Source organism: Oncorhynchus mykiss, chromosome 20 (assembly GCF_057628025.1).
Source record: "Oncorhynchus mykiss isolate SJ-2025 chromosome 20, ASM5762802v1, whole genome shotgun sequence".
Taxonomy (NCBI): Eukaryota; Metazoa; Chordata; class Actinopteri; order Salmoniformes; family Salmonidae; genus Oncorhynchus; species Oncorhynchus mykiss.
The window spans coordinates 34,451,532-34,469,164 of NC_143041.1; the positions used below are offsets into that span (position 1 = coordinate 34,451,532).

Below are 17,633 nucleotides of genomic sequence, written 5' to 3' on the forward strand. Positions count from 1 at the left end.
CCTTTGACAAGCTTCTTTTGTTGGCACTCCTATATGTCTCAAACATCACAAATGGTTTTGTTTGATTAATTCCGTTGATTATATATCCAAAATGTCCATTTATTTGGCACGTTTGATACAGAATGAAGTGACGTTCGTTCTGAGCAATGGTACTTCTTCATTACACAAAGGAAAAACCTTAACCAATTTCTACAAACTGGTGACATCCAGTGGAATTGGTAAGAACTGCAGGAAAGTCGATTCCCTATGAAAACATATTGAAAAGACTGACTTGAAAAAAAAGTCAATGGTTTGTCCTCTGGATTTTGCCTTCTAAATAAGACCTGTTATACTCACAGACATGATTTGAACAGTTTTAAAAACTTCAGTGTTTTCTATCCAATACTAATAATAATATGCATATATTAGGATCTGGGACAGAGTAGGAGGCAGTTCAGTTTGGGCACGCTATTTATCCAAAAGTGAAAATGCTGCCCCCTACCCCAAACAGGTTAAAATGGTGTCTAATACTTGTATGTTTGAGAGAATTGAATTGAGATTTCTGTTGATTTTCAATTTGGCACCCTGCAATTTCACTGGCTGTTGGTGAGTGGTTCCGCTAGCGGAACAGGTTAACAACAAACTAACATGGTCCAAGCACACCAAGACAGTCTTGAAGAGAGCACGACAAAACCTATTCCCCCCTCAGGAGACTGAAAAGATTTGGCATGGGTCCTCAGATCCTCAAAAGGTTTACAGTTGCACCATCGAGAGCATCCTGACGGGTTGCATCACTGCCTGGTATGGCAACTGCTCGGCCTCCGACCGCAAGGCACTACAGAGGATAGTGCTTACGGCCCAGTACATCACCGGGGCCAAGCTCCCTGCCATCCAGGACCTCTATACCAGGCGGTGTCAGAGGAAGGCCCTAAAAACTAAAAATTGTCAAGACTTCAGCCACCCTAGTCATAGACTGTTCTCTCTGATACCGCAGGGCAAGCGGTACCGGGGCGCCAAGTCTAGGTCCAAGAGGCTTCTAAACAGCCTCTTCCTCCAAGCTATAAGACTCCTGAACAGCTAATCAAATACTACTTGCCCCACCCCCCACGCTGCTACTACTCCCTGTTATCTATACATAGCCACTTTAACAACCCTACCTGCATGTACATAATTATCTCAATTACCTCCACTGGTGCCCCCGTTCGTTGACTCTGTATCGGTATCCCCTGTATATAGCCCCGCTGTTGTTTTACTGCTGCTCTTTAAATATTTATTCTTATTTTCTTAACTGCATCATTGGTTAAGCGCTTGTAAGTAAGCATTTCACTGTAAGGTTGTATTTGTTGTATTTGGCACATGTGACATAACATTTGACTTGAACCTTGGATCCAGTGCGGTAGATCTATGAAGGTAGTCCTGTACATTAGGGGGGTATCTGGGGTACCGGTTCTCTAATGGCAGCCTTGACATCTCTAATGATATGGTGCTTTATTCCTTGTTTTCAGAGGTAGGATCATGGACACTGACGATGCAGTTTCGGTGCTCAATAAGGTTGTAACCGTTTTGAGGGGTTTGAGCACCTGGAGGACCTCCTCCTGCCACATTCACAGCTGCCTGCTGCTCAAGATCGAGCTCCAACATGTCATAGGTGGAGTTCCATCTTGTTGTGACATGGTGTATGAGCTTGTGAGTCGGTAGCTGTAGCATTTCTTGCTTGGTGTTAAGCACATGAGTGGCTGTTGTGCTCCGGTGAAAAAAGGAAACCTTCCTGATCCTCCCAAGGAGGCGGTCCATCTGGTTTACTGAGATTCCCCTTTGAGATGCTAAATAGCTTGCATTGCACATGAGAGCACCAGCCTCTATCACTGCATTTACTTGGTTCTTGGCGTTATCTGTGGTGATTGGGATATTGCTATTGGGCCTCTCTAGCTTCCACTCTGCTCCTGCTCCTAGCAGTACCTGCGCCAGATTTGTGTTTCTCTCATAGAGGGGGTGTCTAGCACCGGACTTCACATCTCCCACTCCTCTGGTGTAGTGAACAGTCACAAAGCTTTCCGTTACCTTGAAGGTCCACCTGTGTGAGGTGAGAGCAACAGAGGATGCCTTGGATAATTCATCGACAATTTAGTTATTTTCCGGTTCCTAAAGATCTGGCATGATCTTCATACTGAAGTGGGTGCGCCAGGGGATTTCGTAGAATGGCTCAAGCACTTTCACCATATTTTTAAACCCTTTGTTTTCCACAACAGAATATGGCCTCATGTCTGCAGAGATAAACATCCCAATAGATTTGGTGATGGCTTTAGCCCGGTCTGATTCTACAGCAACGGGCTGCTTAAATGTTGCGGTGAGAAGTGGTCTCTTGGCTGAGTTGGCTCCCGTCACTTGACACACCAGGGTGATGACGCTTTAAATGTGTGGCCATGCTCAATGTATTTCCATGATCATACGGCTTTCTTGTGGCACAATGCCCACACACCGTAATGGTGTTGTCCACCACCCTTCTTCTGTCATATTTGACAGGGAAGCCAAAATTCTCCCATCCATGAGACTTAAATGAAGCGGGAGGCTTTTCCTGTTCTTCAGCTCCTCCCCCAGCCATGGCTGTCACTGCTCTTTTCGTAGCTTTTTGCAACGCGAGCATCCAGGATTGATACGTTTGGATTCAACATGCCCCGTTCATGTGAACAGTAAGCACAACTGCTTTAAAAAATTATTCAATCAGGCTTCAGAGCAAAACACAGCACTGTCTTTATCTTTCACTGCAAATTTGCATCGAGATGTAGGGAATTGCTTTAAAAAGTAACAGCGGCAGTAAAACTGTATTTCACACTGATGGTTAAACTTTGCAATTGATCTGCAGTTCACACGTGTGCCGAACCGTGGGCGGTTGATCCGTATGGATCAACTACTCTCCTACGATCTCGACACATTTGCATCAAAAAAATGTAAGCCAGTATCAAAACTTTCCCCATCTTGTAGTGTAGAACAAGTTATTTTAAACATTGAACTTACCCCTCAATAATGATAAATACTGTATCATTCCTCCGACATACATATATTACTCTTTGTCTTGTGTGCAAACTGGCATGTGTAAAGCAAATGTGTTGAATATAAAAATTAAAAAAACTTTAAAAAACAAACGAACAACACTGGGCCAAATGTGCGCCACCCTATGGGACTTCCAATCACGGCTGGTTTAGATACAGCCTGGATTTTAACCAGGGTGTCTGTAGTGACGCCTCAAGCAGTGAGATGCAGTGCCTTAAATCACTTCACCACTGGGGAGCCCATATTTTTTTCTCTTTTGAAAAACTGAAGTACTGTATTTTCATTTGCCTTTCCTCCTACAGCTTGATAAGTCAACATTGACCGACGAAGATTTGACTGAAGAGGAAGATGAGGAGACGGTGAAGTCTAAGCCTAGTCGCCGTTCCTCCCGTGCCACAGCAGAACAGGGCAGCAAGTCCAAGCGTCGCCGCATCGTGGTTGCCTCCGACAGTGAAGGCTCGGGTGACGAATTCAAACCAGAACAGGCCGGATGCAGCAGTGAGGAAGATGAGGAAGAGGTAGTGAACAGTATGTCGGAGGAAGATGTAGAAAGTGAATGTGAGGCTGAACCCGACAGCCCAGTTAAACCGGTGAAACGCAAACGACCCATAGAGAAGCCATCCAGTGCCAAACCAAAACCCAAGACTCCCACTCTTCCAGAAACCGCCAAGAGAGCCCCCTTATCTAGCACCATCACAGCCGACACCAAGTCTCGACTCTCAGCCTTTTCGGCCCCGGAGAGCTTCGACAGCCAGGCGAATGGCTCTAGTGCCGGCGGGCAAGGTGGGGCTACGGTATGGGACCATGAGAAGCTTGATTGGCTACAGGAAGGCCGGAGGAAAGATGCCAAGAGACGGAGACAGTCTGAGGAAGACTACGATCCCACGACTCTGTATGTCCCAGAAGACTTCTTGAACAAAACGACCCCAGGCATGCGGCGCTGGTGGCAGCTCAAGTCGGAGACGTTCGATGCCGTGCTCTTCTTCAAGGTACTATAAATCATTAAAATGCTGTATTTTGGTGGAGGTGCAATGCTTCTTTGTTTAACATTGACTCCCTGGCCAGTTTATTAGGCACCCCCATCTTGTACAGGGTCGGACCCCCCCTTGCCTCCAGAACAGCCTGAAATCTTGGAGAGTCACCTTTGAACATGCTTTTTAGTCTAGGACTAGGCAGAATTTGTGGCTGTGAATCTGGCCTTTAGTGTCCTCATCTATCTTGAAAGGTGCAAGTAAAATGTATTTATTATTACTCAGGTGGGTAAGTTCTATGAGCTGTACCACATGGATGCTGTGATTGGTGTCAACGAGCTGGGGCTGACCTTCATGAAGGGGGCCTGGGCCCACTCTGGCTTCCCCGAGATAGGCTTTGGACGCTTCTCAGATGGACTGGTGCAGAGGGGATACAAGGTGGGGAGCCATTTTGTTTTTAAAAGAAAGCTTAGACTCATCCTTTTTAAAAGGCTTAATGTTATCCAAAATAATATTGCGATATGTAACTATTTCCACCCATCACTGCTGTTTTGCTGGCAAACCAATTTCTCCTCAGTCATTAATAAAGTATTTCTTATGTTAGGTGGCACGTGTGGAGCAGACGGAGACTCCAGACATGATGGAGGCTCGCTGTAAGACCATGCTGAAGCCCACCAAGTTTGACCGGGTGGTACAGCGTGAGGTGTGCCGAATCATCACACGGGGAACGCAGACCTACAGCGTGTTGGACGGAGCCCCTTCTGAGACACACAGCAAATACCTCCTCAGCATCAAGGAGAAGGTAGGATGTGTTTTGTGTTGCGTTGTACAGTATATTCATTTTGTTACCTTATAGCCTTATTCTAAAATGGTTTAAATCATTTATACTCCATAATGACAGAGCAAAAACAGGTTTGTAGACATTTTTGCATATGTATTAAATAAAAATAACTCACATTTACATAAGTGTTCAGATCCTTTACTCAGTACTTTGTTGAAGCACTTTTGGCAGTGATTACAGCTTTGAGACTTCTTGGGTATGACGCTACAAGCTTGGCACACCTGTATTTAGGGAGTTTCTCCGATTCTTCTCTGCAGATGCTCTCAAGCTCTGTCAGGTTGGATTGGGAGCGTTGCTGCACAGCTATTTTCAGGTCTGTCCAGAGCTGTTCGATCGGGTTCATGTCCTGGCTCTGGCTGGGCCACTGAAGGACATTTACAGACTAGTCCCGAAACCACTCCTGCATTGTTTTGTCTGTGTGCTTAGGGTTGTTGTCTTGTTGGAAGGTGAATCTTTGCCCGTCTGAGGTCCTGAGCGCTCTGGAGCAGGTTTTCATCAAGGATCTCTCTCTACTTTGCTCCATTCATCTTTGCCCCAATCCTAACTAGTCTCCCAGTCTCTGCTGCTGAAAAAAATTTCAACAGCATGCTTCACGATCTGATGAAACCAAGAGTCTTTAGGTGACTTTTGGCAAACTCCAAGCGGGCTGTTATGTGCCTTTTACTGAGGAGTGGTTTCCGTCTGGCCACTCTACCACAAAGGCCTGATTGGTGGAGTGCTGCAGAGGTGGTTGTCCTTATGGAAGGTTCTCCCATCTCCACAGGGGAACTCTGGAGCGCTGTCAGTGACCATCAGGTTCTTGGTCACCTCCCTGACCAAGGCCCTTCTCCCCTTATTGCTCAGTTTGGCCGGGCGGCCAGCTCTAGGAAGAGTCTTGGTGGTTTCAAACTTCTTCCATTTAAGACTGATCGACTCATTTATTTGTCACATGCGCCGGATACTGTAGACCTTACTAGAGGTCAACCGATTATGATTTTTCAACGCCGATACGGATTACTGGAGGACCAAAAAAAAAAAGCCGATACCGATTAATCATTATTTTTAAATGGTAATATATATTTATATGTATGTGTGTAATAATGACAATTACAATAATACTGAATGAACAATGAACACTTTTTTATAAATCAATTTAGTCTCAAATAATGAAACATGTTCAATTTGGTTTAAATATTCCAAAAACAAAGTGTTGGAGAAGAAAGTAAAAGTGCAATATGTGCCATGTAAGAAAAGATAACGTTTAAGTTCCTTGCTCAGAACATGAGAACATATGAAAACTGGTGGTTCAATATTCCCAGTTAAGAAGTTTCAGGTTGTAGTTAATATAGGAATTATGACGCGTCTACTATTTCTCTCTATACCATTTGTATTTCATATACCTTTTGACTGTTGGATGTTCTAATAGTATTTCCAGCCTAATCTCAGGAGTTAAAAGGCTTGAAGTCATAAACCGTGCTGTGAAGCAAGCATTGCTAAGAGCTGCTGGCAAACGCAATAAAGTTTGAATGAATGCTTACGAGCCTGTTGCCGCCTACCACCGCTCGGTCAGATAGCTTTATCAAATCATAGACGTAATTATAATAAACAGAAATATAAATCCGGAAACTATCATTTCGAAAACAAACCATTTATTCTTTCAGTGAAATACGGAACCGTTCCGTATTTTATCTAACGGGTGGCATCCCTAAGTCTAAATATTGCTGTTACATTGCCTTCAATGTTATGTCATAATTATGTACAATTCTGGCAAATTAGCTCGCAATGAGCCAGGCAGCCCAAACTGTTGCATATACCTCTTGTTGCAATTGAACATAAGAAAAGTGACACAATTTCCCTAGTTAATATTGCCTGCTAACACAAATTTCTTTTAACTAAAATATGCAGGTTTATTGATTTTAAGGCATTGATGTTTATGGTTAGGTACATTCGTGCAACAATTGTGCTTTTTTTCACGAATGTGCTTTTGTTAAATCATCCCCCGTTTGGCTGTGATTCAATGATAAATTAACAGGCACCGCATTGATTATATGCAACGCAGGACAAGCTAGTAAACCTAGTAATATCAACCATGTGTAGTTCATTAGTGATTATGCGAAGATTGATTTGTTTTTTTATAAGATAAGTTTAATGCTAGCTAGCAACTTACCTTGGTTCCTTGTTGCACTCGCCTAACAGGTGCTCAGCTTGCAACGCAGTTTCCTCGTGGAATGCAATGTAATCGGCCATAATCGGCGTCCAAAAATGCATATTACCGATTTATGAAACCTTTAAATCGGCCCTAATTAATTGGCCATACCGATTTTTAATCGGTCGACTTCTAATTCAGAGTTTCTCTCGGAATGTTTCGCACAGGGCGCCATTCCTTTGCCGGGCGGGTCGTTTGGGGAAATTCTGGGCAAAATTAGATTAGATTACCCACTTTTACCACTACCAACACACCATTGCGTTCAACTACCACCAAGCTACTGCAAAATATAGTTAAATTACTAGTTGAACTACATGTGTTTTACCACTCCCCAACACTGTCCTTTTTACAGGGTTAGTTTATCTAATAATTATGTTTGGGTCAAATTCCTCTAACCTTGAGTTTTCCATATTGTGTGACATGGAGGTTGCAGTAATGTGTTTTGCATCAAAGTATCACCTCTCATCTCAAGGCAGAGGAGGAGAGTTCAGGGCGCTGCAGGACCTATGGGGTCAGCTTCGTGGACACATCTGTAGGGTACTTCTATGTGGGCCAATTCCAGGACGACCGACACTGCTCCCGGCTCCGCACCCTGTTGTCTCACTACACCCCTGCACAGGTCAGTCACTACTTCTACAGCACAGGAGGTTGGTGGCACCTTAATTGGGTAGAATGGCTCATGGTAATAGTTGTCGGTGAATAAGTGGAATGATATCCAATACATCAAACACATGCTTTCCATTCGCTCCGTTCCAGTCATTATGAGCCGTCCTCCCCTCAGCATCCTCCACTGTTCAACAATAACAATTTAAACTTGTTAACTTCGGTCACTACCATAAAAATAGGTTCATGTTTGGACAGCTGAAGCAAGTCACACAATTATTATTTAGGAAAATTACCCTTTCTAGTTTTCACAACACTTACAGCATATCACAATCACCCAACAACAACAAGACACACTACATTGATCTGCCCCATCCTTGTCGTAAAAGTTTTTTTTAGACATAAAGGAAAATGTATATAAAATGCTCCCTTTTCTTTCTGTTTACACAGGTGCTCTTTGAGAAGGGGAACCCTTCAGCCGAAACCCGTAAAATCTTCAAGGCTTCTTTGTCCTCTGCTATGCAGGAGGGGCTGACTGCAGGTTCAGTTCTTTTTCAATACTTTTTTTGTGTCAGTCTGTATACATCAATATTTCACTTCATCCATCCACTTTTTAGTACTTTATTTACAATGATACTGATTACAGCTTTACAGTGACCCCTTCCTCTCCCGTACTTCCAGTCTGTAACGTCAGTCTTTGTTTATGAAAATTGGTTGGGTGTCTGAACTGTACTTTACCAACATTGTTATTCACTTGCTCTCTCTCGTTCAACTAGTGCGTGAGTAAAACATGGTATGGAATATTGTATATCGGTTATCAATATAATGAAAACATGGACTGGAATAACAGTAATGTTCACTACATTACACCCTCCTCCCTCTCAACAGGCTCCCAGTTCTGGGATGCACAGAAGACCCTGAAGACCCTAGCTGAAGAAGACTACTTTAAAGAGAGTGTGAGGAAGGATGAGGAGTCTGGGAGCAGTGTTCTCCCCTCTGTCCTCAAATCCATGACGTCTGAGAGCGACTCGTTGGGTCTGACCCCTAAGGAGGGGTATGAGTTGGCTCTGTCGGCCCTGGGAGGCTGTATGTTCTACTTAAAGAAATGTCTGGTTGACCAGGAGCTGCTGTCCATGACCAACTTCCAGGTAGGGATGTCAATGGTTAACCAATTAGCCCACCATAATAATTAAGCAATTTAAACCAATTAAGTTAAGTTATTATGAACATTTGCTAACCATAAATTAGTGAATGTTGTAGGAAAATAAATAGTTTGGTTAGTTTGAGCCTTTCAGGCGTAGCCCGGTCCCAGATCGGTTTATGCTTTTGCCTACTCTTTTGTCACTGTCAAACCAAACATGGCAGGACGATTCCATATGGAGTTGTCAAGAGAGCAGAAACAGCCTGGCGCCTAGGCAAGAGGTTCCAGGAGTGCACGAAGTTATGATTTTATCCCAAATTCTAGGAATATATCCCAGTGGACGTGGAGATGGAGAAGGCAGCCGGGCCGACCAGTTTCTTCTCCCAGACCCGTCAGCGTATGGTCCTGGATGGGGTGACCCTAGCCAACCTGGAGATCCTGCAGAATGTGTCGGGGGGTACAGAGGGGACCTTGTTGGAACGCCTGGATACCTGTAGTACTCCATTTGGTAAAAGGTTGCTGAAGCAGTGGCTCTGTTCCCCGCTCTGTAACCCCACATCCATAGGTGAGGGGAACACGAAAATACATTGTTTTGAACCCTGTTCTTGTTTTCATTGGTTGGTCTGCTATTGTCTTATTTCTTCTGATTTGCTCGGTCATTGAAATGCGCTATATAAACCCCATGTATTATAATGATTATAGGGGAACGCCTGGATGCCCTGGAGGACCTGATGGGAGTGCAGGCCCAGGCTACGGAGGTCTCAGACCTGCTCAAGAAGCTCCCTGATCTGGAGAGGCTCCTTAGTAAGATCCACAGCATCGGTACTCCGAAGGGTCAGGACCACCCAGACAGCAGGGCTGTTCTGTATGAAGAGGTCACCTACAGTAAGAAAAAGATTGTGGACTTCCTCTCGGCTCTGGAGGGCTTCAAGACCATGCAGGAGATTGTGACCATACTAGGACCGGTTGCGGTCGACTTCCGGTCCAGGCTGCTGCGCCAGGTTTGTACACTACACACCACAGCACTACCTGTCACTATAATTGTGCTTTTTACTATATTAATTCTGTACTTTTTAAATGTCCTGTATTTATTGGTGTTGTCTTGTGATTGTTTTAAATGTTGAGTATTTGTGTTTGTCATACTTGGTTACAACCATAGTAAAAACAAACTGTTTTCTTCTTGGCGATTTAATAAATGACAATTTCATGTAATCTCATCAGGTGGTCAACCTGAAGGATGACGGTCAGGAGGGCCTCTTCCCTGACCTGTCGGCCGAGCTGAAACGCTGGGACACAGCCTTCGACCACCAGAAGGCCCGCGCCACCGGAGTCATCACCCCTAAGACTGGCTTTGACCCAGAGTTTGACCAGGCTCTCAGTGGCATCAAGGCCTGTGAGAGGGACCTACAGGACTACCTGGACAGGTACCTTAATCTCTTGAGAAACACATTTAGGACACCTTCCCAGGGTCACATTACACTTAGTCCTGGACTAAAAAGCATGCCCAATGAAGAACTGAAATGAGCTTGTTTGCTATATTTTTCTTGGACAAATGCATATGTTAAATGCAGTTAACCAACTTGAATGTTGCCAGGCAGAAGAAGAGGCTGGGCTGCAGGAACCTGACCTACTGGGGGACGGGACGGAACCGCTTTCAGATGGAAGTACCAGACAGTGTCTCGGAGAGGAACATTCCTGAGGAGTACAAGGTCAGAGTGGCTGCTAGCAATGCCATTTTCAGGTGTTTGAAGCGGCTGCCAAATTAGAAATACTGAGTGTTCCTCAATGTGATTTTTAATCTGTAGTGTGTCTTGTAAAATATTGTGGAGTGACAGTTTAGCAAACTTTTCTGAACTCTATTTAATCAGGTGAAGTCCACTAAGAAGGGCTGGAAACGCTACTGGACCAGGGAGATAGAGCGTCTGTTCTCAGAGCTCCAGAGTCTTGAGGAGAAGAGAGACGCAGCTCTGAAGGACTGCATGAGAAGACTCTTCTACAACTTTGACAAGAACTATAGGGACTGGCAGACTGGGGTGGAGTGCATGGCTGTGCTAGGTAAGCTTTGATTTATTAGGTTTATTTAACTAGCTTAATGAGTCTTCTGAGTATCCTGGGCAATTGTTGGTATACATCTGTTGCCTGGTGTAACATTTGTATGTATTTTAAATAGTCAAATCAAATGCACATTGATCAACATCTTCTCATGATCATGTAGGTCTAGTTGAATTCAAAAGAATCAACGATTCCATAAACCTACAGTTTACTCACTGTATTGAGGTGCATTATACCTAATATTGAGTTGCAGCCAGGTACTGCTGGTTACCATAGATACAGTTCATGCACCTGGTGAGCCACAGACATTGGTTTGTCGACAATGCCTGAACACATTTGCAAACTGATATTTTACACCCATTATAAACAGTAGGCTTTATAATCATATTTGGCAGGGGTTTGAACCAAACCAAAAACTGGAAAAGGGAATTTTTCTTCTGCATTGGAACAAAAGTGATCTCTACTGTTCTGGAATAGAACTGTTATTTTAAAAGCATGGGAACTGGTTTATAATTGTATTTTATTTTGCTGGCATTTTTTTCAAAACACCTAAGCAAAGCCCTCACTTAAACCTATTCCAGTGTCTGCCTGCCGCTGAAAATCTTTGCTAGTGTGTGTAAGCTACATGCCCCTCCCCCCTGCGAAGCATAGACGACTGTAGCCTACTGACTATACAAGCATGATTCAGAAGATGGGGACAGATTTTACAGAAGAATGAATTAACTTTTTCAGTGCTAGTTAAGGATACTTTAGTTATCACATTTCACAATAGATTAATTAACTACAAAAAAAAGAATGTGTTTTTAATTATGGTGCAGCTCTGCACACACAAGCTTGTTAGCTACCAGTGGTCCAGCGTGAAGTTCAAAGGACATTCAAAGTTTCTCCATAGAAGCTCCTAGGTATAATTGTGTGTATCTAATTCAGATAATGCATGTCATAACAAGATACCCAGCACTTTAAGCCAAACCTCTCACTCTCCACACCCTCAATGTGTGGCATCTCACTCCCTATACTTGTCAGTCCATCATGCATGTAAACAACTAGCTTACCTGCTTCATAGCAAGCTGCTCTAGCCGCACTGATTGAAGTAATTCAATGAACTGTTTGGTTCTAAACATAGTAAAAACTCAAACAGATAAATAGGAAAAGCTCAAACCCAGTTTATTCCCCACTGGGTGAAACAGCTGCAAAGACATGTTTACACAAGCACATATACCCTCCTAGGCGGAGTCAGTTTGTTGCACGTCTAGACAGCCAATACATCTGTTGCTAGTCAGGAACTTAAATTGGTTCCTTTCACTGGCATACTCATGGCCCCGCCTCCTGCTAAAACCTGGGAGTGGAAATATGTGTGGTATAGGACTGTTCATCTGACCTGACCTCGGGATGGGTTCCTCGCTCCTCTCTGTAGTATCTGGGATCTACATCTGTTTATATTAGTTACTGTGCTGTTACTAAGCAGTAGTGCATTACTGCAGTGTTACGTTACTACACCTAATAGGAAATGCACATGCGCACTGGAATGCCGCGAACTGTAGACGAAGGGTTTTGACTAAACGAAAACTAACTGTACTCCCGTCTCCTGCCTGGTCATTTCTCCACAACACAAATATTACACTCTCCACGCCTGTCCTACCTTATCAGTGACTGAAACCAGACTGTTGCCCTTTGCCTCTTTAAGAGCCTTGAGATTTAACAATACCATGTTTTAACAGAATGTAAACTTTCTGTACTCCCCCTTCCTCACTCAGTAACTTTCCATACACCTAGTTCTTATCCACCCTCTATTGACCCCAATACATTTCTTACACATGTAAAGTAATCAATATGTTCTAGTATGGTAACATGAATAAGTATATTTCAAGCTAGAATCCAACTTTTTTTTTTTTTTTTTTTTTTTTTACATTTAGCTCTGATTGCACAGGTTAAATAAGGAACTTAAAGGAACAATAAACCTGTACAGTTTGGGGGGTTCGTACCAGTTCAGAACTCTATTTTTCTGGTTGGAACAGTAGAATGGAACAAGATAAATAGTGGTTCTATTCAGAACGAAACGATTGGAAAAGGATTTAGGTTCCAACCCCTGCTCACTTGGCATGCCTACACTTTTACCACGCCACATTAGCCATACTCAGTTCTGCTCTAATGAAAACAGAAGGGGAAAGGAGATGATTGCATTGTTAATGATTGCGCTCTACTGCAGCAACATAATGTGTTTCACTAACAGCCTTGTCTGGGTCATTACTCTGCTAAGCATGGAATGTTTCCCAAATGGCATCCTATTACCTGTTATAGTGCACTACTTTTGACCATGACTGTTTTTTTAAAATAGATATTTATTTATTTTTCTTCACCTTTATTTAACCAGGTAGACAAGTTCTCATTTACAACTGCGAGCTGGCCAAGAATGCAAAGCAGTGAGACAAAAAACGAGTTACACATGGGATAAACAAGCATATAGTCAATAACACAACAGACCAATCTGTATACAGTGTGTGCAAATGAAGTAAGGAGGTAAGGTAATAAATAGGCCAATAGTTGGGAAGTAATTACAATTTAGCAATTGACACTGAAGTGATATGTGCAACTTGAAATACTGGTGTGCATAAGAGCAGAAAAACATATGGGGATGATTTCAATAGTTGGTTGGATGGGTTATTTACAGCTGGACTGTGTAAGGCTGCAGCGATTGGTAAGCTGCTCTGACAGCTGACGCTTAAAGTTAGTGAGGGAGATATGTCTCCAACTTAAGTGATTTATGCAATTCGTTCCAGTCATTGGCAGCAGAGAACTGGAAGGAAAGTTGGCCAAAGGAGGTGTTGGCTTTAGGGATGACCAGTGATATATTCAGTGGGGCAAAAAAGTATTTAGTCAGCCACCGATTGTGCAAGTTCTCCCACTTAAAAATATGAGAGGCCTGTAATTTTCATCATAGGTACACTTCAACTATGACAGACAAAATGAGGGAAAAAAATCCAGAAAATCACATTGTAGGATTTTTAATGAATTTATTTGCAAATTATGGTGGAAAATAAGTATTTGGTCACCTACGAACAAGCAAGATTTCTGGCTCTCACAGACCTGTAACTTCTTCTTTAAGAGGCTCCTCTGTCCTCCACTCGTTACCTGTATTAATGGCACCTGTTTGAACTTGTTATCAGTATAAAAGAAACCTGTCCACAACCTCAAACAGTCACACTGCAAACTCCTATGGCCAAGACCAAAGAAAGCTGTTTGAATAATGTCTGTGAGTATAACAGAACTGATTTGGCAGGCGAAACCCAGAGCACAATCCATAAAAGGGACATTTTTTGGCGGGGTCAATCTGTTTTCCATTAGTTTTCTATGGCAAGCCTGTTTTAATAGAAATATGCTTGCCGTTCCTATGGCTTCCACTAGATGTCAACAGTCTTTAGAAATTAGTTGATGTTTCTCCTTTGAGTAATGAAGAAGTGTCCCTTTCCTTTCTGGGTGTATAGTCAAATGGGCTGTTTTGTTTGGGGCGCGTGACCTGGAGCTCGCTCCACTTTCATTTTATCCACTATTGAACAAATTTTATTCCGTCTTAAATTTGAACGATTATTTGTTTTAAAATGCCTAAAGTTGGATTAGGAAAGTTGTTTGGACCAAGATTACAGGTAATTTATTAGATACTTTGTAGTCATGTTGGGTGAGTTGGAACCAGTGTTTTTCTGAATCAAACAGCGCCAAATAAATGAACATTTGGGGATATACGGATGGAATTAATCGAACAAAAGGACCATTTGTGATCTTTATGGGACATGTTGGAGTGCCAACAGAAGATCTTCAATGGTAAGGCATGAATTATATCATTTTTTTCTGAGTTTTGTGTCGTGCCTGGCGGGTTCAAATATAATTGTCATGTGTTTATTTGATGGGGTGCTGTCCTCAGATAATAGCATGGTTTGCTTTCGCCGTAAAGCCTGTTTGAAATCTGACACAGTGTCTGGATTAACAATAAGTTAAGCTTTATTTTGGTGTATTGCACTTGTGATTGTATGAAAGTTAAATATTTATAATTTAATTTGAATTTGGCGTTCTGCCATTTCACCGGATGTTGTCAAATCGATTCCGCTAACGGGATTTGATCCATAAAAAGTTAACATTGTCCAAAGAAGGCCCAGATGTATACAAAATGGTGTCGTCTGCGGAGAGGTGGATCAAAGAATCACCCGCAGCAAGAGCGACATCATTGATGTATACAGAGAAAAGAGTCTTTTATCGATGGCGGTTATGATATCGTTTAGGACCTTGAGTGTGGCTGAGGTGCACCTGTGACCAGCTCGGAAACCAGATTTCATAGCGGAGAAGGTACGGTGGGATTTGAAATGGTCGGTGATCTGTTTGTTCACTTGGCTTTAGAAAGACAGGGCAGGATAGATATTGGTCTGTAGGTCAATATCCTCCCAGGATACCCGGGCCAGGTCGATTTAGAAAGGCACAGGGCCTGGGTTAACCTCTTCATCACCAGAGGAACAGAGTAGGATGAGGGTACGGCTAAAGGCTATAAGACCTGTCCGTCTAGTGCTTTGGGAACAGAGAATTAAAGGAGCAGATTTCTGGGCGTGGTAGGAAAGATTCAGGGCATAGTGTACAGACAAGGGTATGGTAGGGTGCGAGTACAGTGGGGGTAAACCTAGGTGTTGAGTGACGATGAGAGGTTTTATCTCTGGAGGCGCCAGTTAAGCTAGGTGCGGTCTCCGCATGTATGGTGGGTGGGACAAGGGGGGCTTTCGGAGGCATGTTGAGCAGGACTAGGCGCTCCGCAGTAAAATAAAACTGAGAGCTGCCCTAAACAACAGTATACAAGGCATATTGACATTTAGAGAAAGGCATAAAGCAATCACAGGTGTTGATTGGGAGAGCTGAGACAGCAATGGGTAAACAGCTAGGACAACAACAACGGGTAAATGGTGATGAATGGGCAGAGAGGGTCAGTTAGCGACACACAGGGCCTGAGTTCGAGGCTGGGGCTGACAGATAAACAAAATTAAGTGTTAATGAACAGTCCAGCAGGCATCAGCTCTGTAGCCGAGAGATCATAGGGTCAATGAGCAGTAAAGATGAAACGGAGCCGTCGATTACTATGCAAGGCGAGCTGGAGACGCAGCGTTCAGGAAGCTAGCAGGCCGAGGCTAGCAGATGGATCAACACCAACATCCACAACGCAGAGGCCGGTTGAGAGCACATCGGCCGAAGTTACGTCCGCAGACCAGTTGTGATGGATCGGCGGCTCTCCGTGTCGACAAAGGGTCCAGTCCAATTGGCAAGAGCGGTATTGTAGTTGGTGTACTTTGCTTGCTAGCCGGGAAATGGGCCTAGCTCGAGGCTAGCTGGTGCATGCTTCTGGACAAGGGCGCCACAATAGCCACTCGGTAGCAACTAGCTAGCTGCAAAGATCCGGTGGAATGGTCTAGAGCTTGCGGCACGAATCCGGTGATGTAGTGAAGGGAAAAAAGCAGTCCGATATGCTCAGGGCTGATATCGTGCTGTGCAGACTGGCAGGTAATTATCCGGGCTAAAGCGTCTGGAGTCCGACCTAAAGGTAAAGACCGCTAGCAGTGGTTAACAATGACTAAAAAGCTAGTAGCTAATTAGCTGGCTAGCCTCTGATGGAGGTTCCAGTTATAAGGTCAAAAAAATAGCAGATCCGTACCACATTGGGTGAGGCAGGTTGCAGGAAGGTATGTTTAATTTGAAAATGGAAAAGAGATTGAAATGTATACAAAATACAATATTTACATGGGACGAAAACAAACATGTCTTACTGCTCCGCTATCTTGGTCTATTGGGTCAAAAGTAGTGCACTATATAGGGAATAGGGTGCCATTTGGGACACTTCCAGTGTGTGTATAGAGCTACGCTGCTAAAAACAACCCTATAAAATATTGATGAACCTAATGAGGACAGAACACTCTGCCAGTGTTGGTCTAAAGGAGAGGATGATGTGGATGGGGATTTATTGGGCTTAGATGGTTGCCTTGAAGCCAATGGGGTCAATAAGAGGCTATCACAATTAGGGTTGGAAACTTTCCAGGAAAATTTCCAGAATTTTTCCATGGGAAGTTAAGCCTGGGAATTTTGCTTAAATTTGTCAAAGTTAGCTTATAACAGTTAACCTTTTTTGTGGGATACACAAGGCAATTCCAGGTCTTGTGGCATATTCTGGTTAAACTACCCCCAATTCAATGGAATTGCAACCCTCTGCATACACAGTGCTTTCTTCCATCACGTGTACAGCAGATTCTCAAGATCTTGCACACTGCCTGAAGCCCAAACACGCCGCAGCATACATGTTGGACCCCAAGTATGCTGGCAAGCTCATCCTGTCTGGTGCAGAGATCATCAAGGCCTACGGTGTCATCACTACTGTGTCTCGCCACCTTGGCTTGGATGAGGGCAAGGTTCTTGGCAGTCTGGCGAAGTACACATCCAAGCAAGCGCTTTGGGATGGAGATGCAATATGGCAGTCCTGCAAACCTATCTCATCAGCCACCTGGTGGAAGGGACTTTGTGGATCGGAGGCTCTTTCCCCTGTTGCCTCCATCATCCTCCAAATCCCACCAACATCAGCCACCTCAGAGTGCAACTGGTCCTTGTTTGAGAACACACACCAAAGCACGCAACAGGCTGACCAATACAAGGGTTTAAAAATTGGTGGCCATCTGGGCAAATTTGAGGCTTTTTGAGCCTGAGAACGAGCCATCCTCAACAAGGGTGGGAAGTGACAGTGAATGAGGCCTCAGTCTGATGTTCAAGAAGTGGACATTGAGGAGGTCCAGGGAG

General features: G+C 43.7%; 1 protein-coding gene across 1 annotated transcript in view; it reads left to right on the plus strand.

Moving 5' to 3' along the window:
- Positions 1-17,633, plus strand: part of msh6 (mutS homolog 6 (E. coli)) — a 38,717-nt gene that overhangs the window by 12,185 nt on the left and 8,899 nt on the right. Inside the window, exons 4-14 of the mRNA XM_021576400.3 lie at positions 3,333-4,019; positions 4,287-4,439; positions 4,606-4,803; positions 7,500-7,646; positions 8,081-8,171; positions 8,519-8,778; positions 9,096-9,336; positions 9,474-9,772; positions 9,993-10,195; positions 10,366-10,480; positions 10,640-10,826. Of these exons, the coding sequence (XP_021432075.3) occupies positions 3,333-4,019; positions 4,287-4,439; positions 4,606-4,803; positions 7,500-7,646; positions 8,081-8,171; positions 8,519-8,778; positions 9,096-9,336; positions 9,474-9,772; positions 9,993-10,195; positions 10,366-10,480; positions 10,640-10,826 (2,581 nt within the window). The remainder of the gene's footprint in view (positions 1-3,332; positions 4,020-4,286; positions 4,440-4,605; positions 4,804-7,499; positions 7,647-8,080; positions 8,172-8,518; positions 8,779-9,095; positions 9,337-9,473; positions 9,773-9,992; positions 10,196-10,365; positions 10,481-10,639; positions 10,827-17,633) is intronic.